Source organism: Eleutherodactylus coqui, chromosome 6 (genome assembly GCF_035609145.1).
Source record: "Eleutherodactylus coqui strain aEleCoq1 chromosome 6, aEleCoq1.hap1, whole genome shotgun sequence".
NCBI lineage: Eukaryota > Metazoa > Chordata > Amphibia > Anura > Eleutherodactylidae > Eleutherodactylus > Eleutherodactylus coqui.
Window position 1 is genome coordinate 216235881 of NC_089842.1, and position 12008 is coordinate 216247888.

Below are 12008 nucleotides of genomic sequence, written 5' to 3' on the forward strand. Positions count from 1 at the left end.
AATTTACCTAAAATATCTCATGCAGCTGAAATTTTTTTTTTTTTGTAGACCTGTGTTATTGTTCACTGTTGCTCGTTTGAACACTCTTTTGAATGATAATTATTCCGCATAAAAGCACCTCTAGTAATAATTGCCCTTCGGTAGTCCTACTAATAGCGGCTCTACTAAATAATAGTGCCCCTACTGTGGCACCACTAAGTAATAGTGCCCCTGCTGTGGCTCCGCTAAGTAATAGTGCCCCTAATGTGGCCCCACTAAGTAATAGTGCCGCTGCTGTGGCTCCACTAAGTAAGGCCACCTGCAGACAAGCGGGTCGGATCCGGCGGCGAGGATTCTCGCTGCGGGACCCGACCTGAGCGCCTGCAGGGACGAGCGTGTACTCACCCGCGCCCGGCGGCCCCAGCTCTTTCATGTGCCGGCTTCCGGGCAGCCGGCGGCCGGGTGAGTGACGTTTCTGTGCGGGGCTCTGCGAGCCCCGCACAGAAATAGGACATGCCGCGGTTTGTTTGCCGCGCGAGATTTCGGCGGTCTGCATAGGATTGCGTTTGTTAACACAATCCTATGCAGGCTTTGAGCGGTGGAAATACAGCGGGAAATCCCGCCGTGGGATTTCCACCCGTGTGCAGGCGGCCTAATAGTGCCCCTGCAGTTGCCCCACTAAGTAATAGTGCCACTACTGTGGGCCCACTACGTAATAGTGCCCCTGCTGCGGCTCTACTAAATAATAGTGCTCCTACTGTGGCACCACTAAGTAATAGTGCCCCTGCTGTGGCTCCACTAAGTAATAGTGCCCCTGCTGTAGTTCCACTAAGTAATAGTGCCCCTACTGTGGCTCCACTAAGTAAAAGTGCCTCAATTAATAATAGTGACCTTCTTTGTGGCCCCAATTAGTTATAGAACCTCCTCAATGGCTCCAATTAGTAATAGGACCTCTCTATTTGTAACAGTACCACCTTTGTGGCTAGAATTATTATTATAGCCCTTTTTGTGGCCCACAATTCATTACCGAACCCCTCTGTTGCCCAAATCATTAATAAGACACCCCTTCTGTAGCCTATTCAATCACTATAACACCACCTTTGTGGACCCTGAAATCCAGCCACCTGTAGAGTGTACAGTAGGTTGCTAACACACACTGACACTTCGCATGCTATCTCGCATAGTATAACCGCACTCCTCCTCTTCCTGACGCCAGTGATCACTGTACTCTGAGTGATGGAGCTGGGGGGGGGGGGGGGGGGGGGAGGCATGAGGTTATGCTGTGTGAGTTAGCATGTGTAGCGTTTGAAGGTCCTGTATGAGTGTGTGTCATCAAGCTAATGTAAGCATTACAAACAGCCAGACTTTTAGGAGTGGGGGGCAGGGCAGCCTGAAACATTCACAGGGGGCCCAGCCCGGGGTGCTTAAACCTCCCTGCCCCCTCTGGCCCAACCTGCCCCTGCATACAGTGCTAAAGTATAAGAGCCCTATAGTCTGATGCCCAAAATACTTTGCTCAAATAGCATAACTGTAATCCTGCTCTAAGTGGTAGGGGGTTACATAGCAAGGATAAAAATAAGGCCCCTCTTAGATACTTCTTGACACCACCACACTGCTAACCAACCAGCACCAGCTTCCCCTTTTCATGACTCCAGTATGGCTTCCTATGGGGATTACATCCCAGTGCAGGTTCTCACCACCCATTTAAATTCAGATGAGACCAACTTTGGATTGGCGTTTGTTCTCCACGAGCCCCATAAGAGCCCCATGAGCTGCCTGCATTCAGGCTTGAGTGCAGTATGCGGGAAGGCTTCCTCCTCAGAAGTTTGTCTGCCCCATTAGTACAAGTCATTTTAACTAGAACCTGTTTGGAGGGAATGGGGGTCTTGGGTCCGTGCATTGCCTCATTCTTACCTTGGACAAATACAAATATTTCTTCTGCCTTTAATACTTCTCCATCTATAGCTGTTTTTTCACATCGGTAAATCCCGCTCATGGATTTAGTCGCACTTGGCAGATGGAAAATCTCTTTAGATTTAATGATAATTGCTCCGTCCTTATAAAATATTGTGGTCTTCTCATCAGCTTTGGAGTATGTAGAGTATGGATTGCTGTGACATCTCAAATCCACAGAGTCGCCCTCCAAGATATTGGGGGGATATTGCAGAATGATGTAAACGTCTGAAAACAAGAAATAGCGGATATTCCACAACGTACATCTCCTTGTAGACATGTCCCATCATAGTTGGGGCAAATACTCACCATCTGAGACATCGAGTCTGACGGGGAAATTTAAATTCTGTACTCCACATTCAAAAATCCCACTGTACTCACGACGTGCCGAATATGTTTTGATATCTTTCTTTTCCGTCATTAGTTGATTACCATCTTTGTACCACACATATTTCTGGTTTCGTGATGCAGAAGGTCCTGTCTCACAAGACATAGTCATCTCTTCCCCCACAAATATATTTCTGTAGTTTGGACTGAAGGTCACTCTGAATTTATTATAACCTTAAAAAAAATCAAAAACATAGTTAAGAAAAGTGACGCCAGATGTGTTTGGGCCACTGATTCCCTTGTTATTATAAATGTAACAGGGCACATTTACTTATACATTTACCGCCGTTTTATACACCAGTATACATACATAGTATGTTAGGCTGAATGAAGACAATGTCCATCTAGTTCAACCTCTTTCTACGCCCCACCCCCCACCCCTGTTGATCCAGAGGAAGGCAAAAAACCCCAACGAGCCAGATACTGATTCAGCTCATTTGGAGTCGTTTGCCCGACACTCGTCCAATGTAAATGGGCCTTAATTCTGAGCTGATCAAATTTTACTTTACTGAAGTTTAGTTTTTTTGTCGCTCCCTGATAAGGCTTCCTATTGAATGACAGCTGGAATTTAATTATATTGTGGTCACTATTTCCCAAGTCCTTTAGCAGCATCTGTAGTGATTTTTCTCTGCTGTCCACGGTTAGGGTTCGGGTAATTTTTTCAGTTTGCCTTCAGTTATTAGCTGTAGAGCCTTCCATGGAGGGTGGTACTGCTAATAATTAGAGATGAGCAAGTACCAAAATGCTCAGGTGCTTGTTATTCGAGTCGAGCTTTTCGTAATATTCGAGAGCTCTATTTGAGTAACAAACCCCATTGAAGTCAATGGGAGACTTGAGCATTTTTGTATTGGACTCGCCGGGTGCCCAGCTTTTTTTTTTCTCTCTCTTCCCCCATCACCCCACCCCCCAGCCAGCCAGCCAGCCACATACTGCTGTGGATGTGTGCACGCTGGCACGTCACAGCAGGAAGTGGTAATGCAGGGAGGGGTCGAACATGGTGTGGTACTCGCTCGAGTAACGAGCACCATCGAATATGCTTCAAGCTCGGACGAGCATGTTCGCTCAACTCTACTAATAATGTAAGCCTACCAAGAACAGTAACCCGAACCCTAAGCGTGGAGAGCAGGAAAAAATCACTGCAGACGCTGCTGTATGCAGCACACGGGTAGGCTAACAGCAGGGCTGATAAGGGGATTGCTGGTGCCATAGGAGAGCCGGTGGCAGCGGGGCCAGTACACGTGAGACTGAGTGAGTGAGAGCGGGGACTGGATGTGGCAGAAGAGAGCTGGAGGCACCAGGGACACTACAGGGGAGATGACCACAGTGAGAATGGGGTGCAAAGCAGCTAGGAGAGGACTGACACTGGGAGTCAGGCCAGGAAATGGGAGACGGGGAGTGGAGGTCGTAGAGGACAGCCGCAGAAAGCAACCCTGCTGTCTGCTAGTGCTCCCCTGCCTCCTGTACCTGCTGCAGCTGTCACTGCCGATGATTCCCCGTCCTCATTGTCTGCTCACTGACTGCTAGAACTTGGCAGAGGAGGCTGCCAGCTTGCCAATCAGGAACAATGGGAGTCAACCCCCTGTCAATCTGGTCTTCACCTGCACTTCCTGGTGGCGTCAAGATACACCAGTACCAAAAATTTCTGAAAATCTGAATTTTGTTATTCTTTGCTCCCTGTATTTCTACCCACGGAGATTCCACGTGTTCATCTCCTACTCCTATATCTTCTCGTAGCCTCAGCATTAAGTAAGATTTAACATACAGACATGCTCCTCCTTCTTTCTGGTTCCTACTGTCTCTTCTGAAGAGATTGTAACCCTGTAAGTTCACCACCCAATCTCACTTATCATCAAGCCATGTTTCCGTTATTCCCATTATATCGTAATTTTCTTCAGACATTTTCGCTTTGAGCTCATCCACTTTACTGATCAGACGTCTTGCATTTGTTGCCATACAGTTTATATGGTGGTTGTTATTCTTTATTCTCATTGTTCTACCTTTGGTTCTATACTGCCAGTTCTAACTGTAATAACCCCACCTCCTGCTCGACCCCCATTCCAATTACTTGGTCACAGATCACTGACTACACTATCTACCCCCCTATTTCTCTTTTTTCCCTCCCCCCCGGTCCCTAGTTTAAACACTCCTCCAGCCTTCTAGCCATCTTCTCACCCAGCACAGCTGCACCCTCCCCATTAAGATGCAGCCCGTCCCTATGATAGAGCCTGTAACGACAGCAAAGTCAGCCCAGTTCTCCAGAAACCCAATCCCATCCTTCCTACACCAACCCCAGAGCAAGTTATTTACCTCCCTAAAATCCTGCTGCCTTTCTAGTGTGGCCTGTGGTGCAGGTAGTATTTCCGAAAAAACTACCTTGGATGTCCTCGCCCTAAGCTTAAGTAAAGTAATTGGCTAAGATTCTTAGGAATGCTGCCAGAAGCCTCTGTCTGACTACACATCATGTCTGCAGCAGGTGGTGGGGGGGGATAATTCTCAGACTATGGGAGTCAGTAAAAGTGTAATTTTCTGGTGAATTTGGCGGAACCGCTTGTTATATTAAGGTATCACTGAAAGGGTAATGATAAATTATAACTTTTAATAATTCTAATAAAAAATCAGGAACTGATCATAGCTAATAGTGATGACATAAATATGATATAAACGCAAAAACAGCACAAAAGAAAAGAAGGGAGGAGGGGGGAACACACCAAGAAATGCCTGGATCTCCCTCTATAGTTGGTTATCCCCAAAACTCTGGCTACCTAGTAGAAATTTGGCTACATGCCCTCTCATTTCTAAGCCTGAGTCTAGACTACAGTCTGTCAGTTCTGAAAAGAACTACCAAGGTGTGGAGTTGCGAAGGATGCACCTAGCGTGACTGCACCTTAAAATGTCATCAAGAGACTGCTGAACAGGTTCACCTATTTATTCCATATGCTCTTCCCCTTCAGGTCCTGGAAGAACCAATGGAGACATAGAAGCACACCTGAATGTCAATAGCAAAAGTTTCATGCCAGACACTATCCAGATGGCAGAAGTCTATGCAAACCACAGACTTCAGAAGCTGAGACAAAGTTAGCTCAGTTGGTAAGAGCATAGCGTAAGCAGTTGCAAGGTTACAGGTTTGATCCCCAGAAGGGCTAGTTACTTGGAGTATTGCAATAAGCACAAGGCTAAATCCCATGATCCAGGAGACTCTGCGGTCTCCGACTTCATAACCATTGCTATGCATTTCTCCTTTTATACATGCCGATCACCAGAGATAAACTATTGGGTTAGACCTAAGTTTCCTATAGCAGTCTTTCTGTTCTAAAATATCCATACACATGATTATGTTCATCTGACGAGGGAGGACAACAATCTTTCCCCTATTGTCAGAAGGGTTGATAATAATGGTATTGTCATTTTCCAATGTAGATAATGCTTCCCTCTCAGATCTTTTCAAATTTTGACATCTCACTTGGTTACGTTCTAATTTTTAGAACTCATTTTGCCACAAACATGTCAATATTTTTATAGCCACCTACTGGTGGTAACTTCTTACTTCTAAGTGCTAAATTGGTGAATGGGACTTCGCCCTCTTATCTGTTGCTTTGCTTGAAGAGATCTTTCAGATTTCTAAGGTCCTCCAGATCTTCAATATTAAGGCCTAGCTCTTCACATCCTCCTTTGTCATAAATTGAGAAGAATTTTGTTCATTTCAAATTCCTCGCAAAGAGATTTAAATCCTTTGTCCATGCAAAGGCATCAAATCTCACCGAAGGGACATAGGAAAGACCCCTTTTCAGTACGGTCAGTTCCGCTGTCATTAAAATTCTTTTTGAGAGGTTTATTATATGCATTTAATTCTCTCTTATTCTGTTCACTCCTTCCTCTCCCATAGGAGATAAGACGTGATTGGGGGAGGATTGGATAAAAAAAAACCTTTTCCTCTCAGTGTTAGCCTCTCTATTTGATTGAGAGCTTCTGCTTTTTCATCTTGTACTCCTACCATTACCTTTATATCTACTATGGGGGTGCTCTTAAACTTGCCCTGTCTGATGTATCATAATCAGATGATGAAATATCTGTATTCGTAGGGTGTTTGCCTGTATAATCATATACCCTGTTCTCTTTGAAGTTTTTTACATCCCTAATACATTGGAGTATTTTTTCTCTTTAATAAACACAGTGATTATTTTCTATATTTGTTTCCAGGTTTTGTTCTCTTTTAGGAAATGATGGATCTCCAGAGAACTTTTTTACATTAGTAATTAGCGCATCCAGTTGGGCACTTAGTTTCTCTTATACCTTTTTTTCTTCACCCAGGGCTATATTGATTATTAAACTTCTTAGAATTAGAAAAAAAACGTACAAAGACATAACTCCCAGAAAAAGGAGCCAAATCTGATAAACTGCAGGGCAGACTCAATCACCAAAAACCCTAGTAGCATTCAGAGAGCCAGATTGCAATATGAGGGAGCTAAATGTTCTGTGCAGACTAATGAGCAGCCACTCAACCCAACCCAGATTGGGGGAGGAGTGACTGCTAACAAACATAGTCTGCACATTTGAACTGATACCAACTGATACATCATCCTGGTCCCCTCCATAAATATCATTCATGTTTGTCCTATGTTGATGCACTGTGCAAAACCTGTCTTGTCATTTCCAGTGTGTGTTGCACAGCTGCGGCGCTTGAAAGGTTAACTTTAATAAAATCATAGTCTGCATGGGTATTAGTGTATCTTGACGCCACCAGGAAGTCCTGGTGGAGTCACGATTGACAGGGGGTGACGCCCCCTGTACCCGATTGGCTGCTCAACATCCTTGCAAATAGGTCCTGGAAGGGCAGTAAATGTGCAGGGAAAATACATTAAGCTGGGGAAAAGTGAACGGAAAATATATACAGTGGATGCACAGTGACAGCTGCTACGTCGGCACCGAGGCACTCGCTGCAACCCGCCTCACAGCTGTAGCAATGAGCCGAAAGTGTAATTAACCGGCTTTTCGTGCACCATCGGCGGTGCACCACAGGAAGCACCCCCATCCGATTTCAGTAGACCATAGCGGCCGCTATGATGCAGGGCCGGGGGGACACACAGTGTTATGCGGTGGCAGCTCCTGCAGGGCCGGTGGGACAGACTGTGTTATGCACCGGCGGTGGAGCAGAACCACTGACGGCGCAAGCTTACAGCGGAGGACTGGCCGGCAGGGATTTGACAGTGCCGGCGGCAGAGAAGAAGCAGCTCTCAGGGCGCCAGCTGTCAGCGGGGAAGCGGCATCCACGGAGCTCAGAGTCCCGCCGGAGGAACAGAAGCACTAACAGCGACAGTGGCCAACAGGGAGCTGACAGTTCCGCTGACGGAAACCACGCGGTGAGGGCTCCAGCTGTAAGCAGTGGGATGTTAGGGTGAGGGTAACATAGAACCTTCCTGGCTTGGCCCAATCGGGAGCTAGGGGTGTGACAGGGGCATACCAAACCCCTAGCTTCCTGTGGCGTCAAGATACACTAATACCATATGCATGCAAATATGTCAGTCTGTCATGTCATGTGGTATGTGAGAAGGTATAAATAGGAGTGCTTGAGAGTGGGAAAGAGTTCCGTCTTCAACCTGTGTTCAGAGAGAGTCCCATCTAACACAGAGCCATATGGAAGCACCTTCAGCTTCCTTATGGTGAAGATGGAGGCAGAGGAGAAATATTCCGTTATGAATGTATTCTGGATGTGAGTGGAGTGAGCTCCAACAAGAGTGTGAGCCATTGTAAGTAATCACTTTTCCTGACAAGGCCAGTGTAGAGGTAATACGTAATTCTTCAAGCTTTCCTACACGGCCGTCCAGAGCCAGGATCACCACATAAAAGTACTCTCCTCAAGTCAATAAATGCTGACAGAGTGTCTGTGGAATGACCTTACCCCTTTTACTCCTTCAGAGTGTTTCCCTTCCAGGAGCGGTTCCTGGCAGATAACGTAGACTGCAGGACCGGTGTCATCCTGTGTTTCCTCCCTGACCTCACACCTCTTGTCTTGCCTGCACTGTAAGAACTGTACCTCAATTGCCTTGTAATTGTTGTCTCTACAAGTTTACTAAAGTAAAGTTCTTACCGGGCCCTAACCATTACTAGGGACCCGAGGTACTAAGAAAACTGTCTGTCTAATTTCATTCTCCGCTAATGATCACACCGGTGTGTAGGAACGGTGGTGTCACCCGTGACAATTACTACCCCCATCATCCTGTTTATTGGCATTCCCTATCCTGTCTTTTGTGGCCTGCAGATATACTCTGGCCTTGGCTGCGTGTTATCCCTCTGGGAAGTCTAGTAAGTGCCGCCGTGATAAGCCATCACTTTACCCTCCCAGCTCCCCCCATATGTCAGGTGTCCGGGGTCTCCTTATGGGACGCTGCACCAACCATATATAAGTGCGCTATAGTGAGATAGCGTAGGTTCTGACGAACGCGTGGTGGCCTTGCCATGGCTCATGAGCTCATGTGTTTTGGCCAAAATGCAAAACTAACACCTGCATTTATTAGTGGCTTTTTTTGCACTCAGTGTGCTATGGATGCTGGGGAAGCCCAGGATAACCTGTCAGTGTGGCGCACTGTGCTGATACAGGGCAATCGTGCTTTGCCAGTAGGGGTTGTATTCCTGTATTGTGTGGCACACTTACCTATGGCTGACATCCCTGGTATCAGTTCATATGTGCGGACTATGTTTGTTAGCAGTCACTCCTCCTCCAATCTGGGTTGGGTTGAATGACTGCACATTAGTCTGCACTGAACATTTAGCTCCCTCATATTGCAATCTGGCTTTCTGCATACTAACAGGGTTTATGGCGAATGATGGTGCATTTTTGGCTCCTCTTTCTGTAAGTTATTCACTAAATAACTTTCAAGGCTCTTTATCTTCAAAAAGACTTAATCTAATACTTATACGTTTTCGTCAAATGTTTAAATGCTACATTGATATAGGCAGAGTGGGTGGATACAGAAAGTTCAGCTTCTGAGAACACTTCTTCCGTGTCTTTTAACCATTTATCAATGTGACAGAAAACCCGCCATACTAACAAGCTCCCAACCTAAAAGGAAATTATACTATCACTTAAAAATGACGTACTCAGTATAGACATCATGGGTATTCCAACTAATAACAAGGTATCACTGAAAGGATAATAGTAAAATATAACTTTTAACAATTCTAATTAAAAACCAGGAACTGATTGTTCTTGTTTCATTGTTTTTTATGAACAGCTGAAAGTTTGTAAATTTGGTAAACCGAACTTGTCATGGGGGGATAATATTGATTGCTACCGTATGTGTGACAAATGTATGAAGAGGTGCAAAGTGACAGCATTTGTCTAATCTTCTGGGACGCCATGTGCCAAATTAGAAATCTACAGCAGCTGGGGAGTTTTATAGGTTTGTGGTAATTTATGTCAATTTTTGGCATAAATTATAGTAATTATATTGGGTTTGTGAGGCCACACCCCTTTATACTGGGTCCCATCCATTTTCAAAAAATGTTGGCTGGTAAATATCTCCAAAACGTCACTTGCAGCAAAATTGCAACTTTTTGATTTCACGGTTCTGGAAGAAGCCAAATATACGAGCCGCAATAATACTTCTGATTGCAGTGAAAGATCATTTACCTTTATCAGCAACATATAATGTGAATACGTGACTGCGAACACCAGAAGCGCTGCTGCATTCATAATCTCCGGCATCAGGATATTTCGCCTGGCTAATTATAAATTCATGTTGTTCTCGTTGTATTATCTCATTGTCTTTATACCAATAGATGTAGTGGTCGTTGATGTTTTCATTTGGTCCAACGTCACATGTTAAAGTCACCGACTCCCCTGTGTAAATGTGGTTCCAGTTTGGAGTACAGGTGACCACATACCGGACTGACTGTCCTGTAAAGAACGAAAACTAAAAGTTTCCATACAGTAATAAACGAAGAAGCCAAAACTACTACCTAAAAACATTATTAAATAATAATACAGCAGCTGATAAACAGCCTGTATATCATGTTGGAGAGGTAGTCACAGCCCCGCCCCTGCTGATGACATCACTAATGTAATGACATGTGATCAGACATTATTTCCCCTCACCTTATACTACAGTGACATCATCTATTACTGCTGACAACCAGCCTGTATATCATTTCCGAGAGGTAGTCACAGCTCCGCCCCCAGGTGGACATCACTGATTTAATGACGTAATCAGACATGAGATCTTTACACCTTATACTACAGTGACATCATCTATTACTGCTGGCAACCAGTCTGTATATCATGTCTGAGAGGTAGTCACAGCCACGCCCCCTGCTGGTGGCATCACTGATATAATGAATGTGATCAGATATGAGATCTTCTGTACTATTTTATCATTGAGTTCAATATGTGTAAGTACAATTGTTGCATTTTCTTCAATCATGGATTGGTGGAATATTTACCTGAAATTTCCATAATCAGCACTGAAATAAAGGATAAAAATACAGATAATTAGAAACGATGAATATGAGATTTCACCAACATCCTGTCTATAATTACCACAAAACTAGATTACATGTACAATACAACCAAAGGGACAATCTGGATAACTCATCTTTTGCATCTCTAAATAGGTATGACAATGCCAGACTGGTGGATTTATTCTCATCGGCGGGACCAGCGATATAATATCTGCTGAAATTAAAAGGGTATTCCAATCTAGACCTTTTATGGCATATCCACAGGTGTAGATGGTGTGGATTTCACCTCTGGAATCTGCAGCTATTTTGAGTTCAGGCCCCCACCATCCCTGGCCTGGCTGTATGCATCGAGCAGGAGATGGTCAGGAGGATGGAAACCGCTGACGGGCTTTGCTGAACTGTTCATGGAACTCCTAAGGTCAATGGAGTTACGGAAGGAGCGTAGCTCATTGTGCTATAATCTATACGTAACTCCTAGTGACTTCTATCGGAGATGCAGAAACAGCGTAGCCCGGAAGCAGTCTACTGTTTCACTCCTCCCAGCCACCTTGTTTCTAGTGGAGCTTTCATCAGGACTATGCCTGGTTCAAATGGGAACACTCCTTTGAGGCTTTTGTTTTGAGTAAGATCTTCAGGTATCCAAGGAGTTTTATGATACTTGAGGAAATGTGTACATGAGAAAATACAGAAGAATACATTTGTACTGCTTTTAGCATTTTTTTATACTGGGTTTCATTTTGACTTCTCTGTCACTACTTTCCATTTTATTTTTACAGACACAACAAGAGAACAAGTCTGATGAAAAGGAAGCACAATGTGACAAAAGTTAAAAATAGGTGACTTACATTCAGAGAAATTTGCATTAAAAACTCATCAAAAGAACAGTGAAAAATAGAAATAACAAACTAACTAAATACATTTTTTATAACAAATAATAAAACATTAAAACTAGAGATGAGCGAGCACCAAAATGCTCGGGTGCTCGTTACTCGGGACGAAATTATCGCGATGCTCGAGGGTTCGTTTCGAGTAACGAACCCCATTGAAGTCAATGGGCGACCCGAGCATTTTTGTATTTCGCCGATGCTCGCTAAGGTTTTCATGTGTGAAAATCTGGGCAATTCAAGAAAGTGATGGGAACGACACAGCAACGGATAGGGCAGGCGAGGGACTACATGTTGGGCTGCATCTCAAGTTCACAGGTCCCACTATTAAGCCACAATACCGGCAAGAGT

General features: G+C 44.6%; 1 protein-coding gene across 1 annotated transcript in view; it reads right to left on the reverse strand.

Moving 5' to 3' along the window:
* Window positions 1-12008, reverse strand: part of LOC136571830 (Fc receptor-like protein 5) — a 66574-nt gene that overhangs the window by 31245 nt on the left and 23321 nt on the right. The window contains exons 2-5 of the mRNA XM_066572456.1: window positions 10756-10776; window positions 9947-10213; window positions 2242-2493; window positions 1894-2160 (exon numbers count right to left, since the gene is read on the reverse strand). Of these exons, the coding sequence (XP_066428553.1) occupies window positions 1894-2160; window positions 2242-2493; window positions 9947-10213; window positions 10756-10776 (807 nt within the window). The remainder of the gene's footprint in view (window positions 1-1893; window positions 2161-2241; window positions 2494-9946; window positions 10214-10755; window positions 10777-12008) is intronic.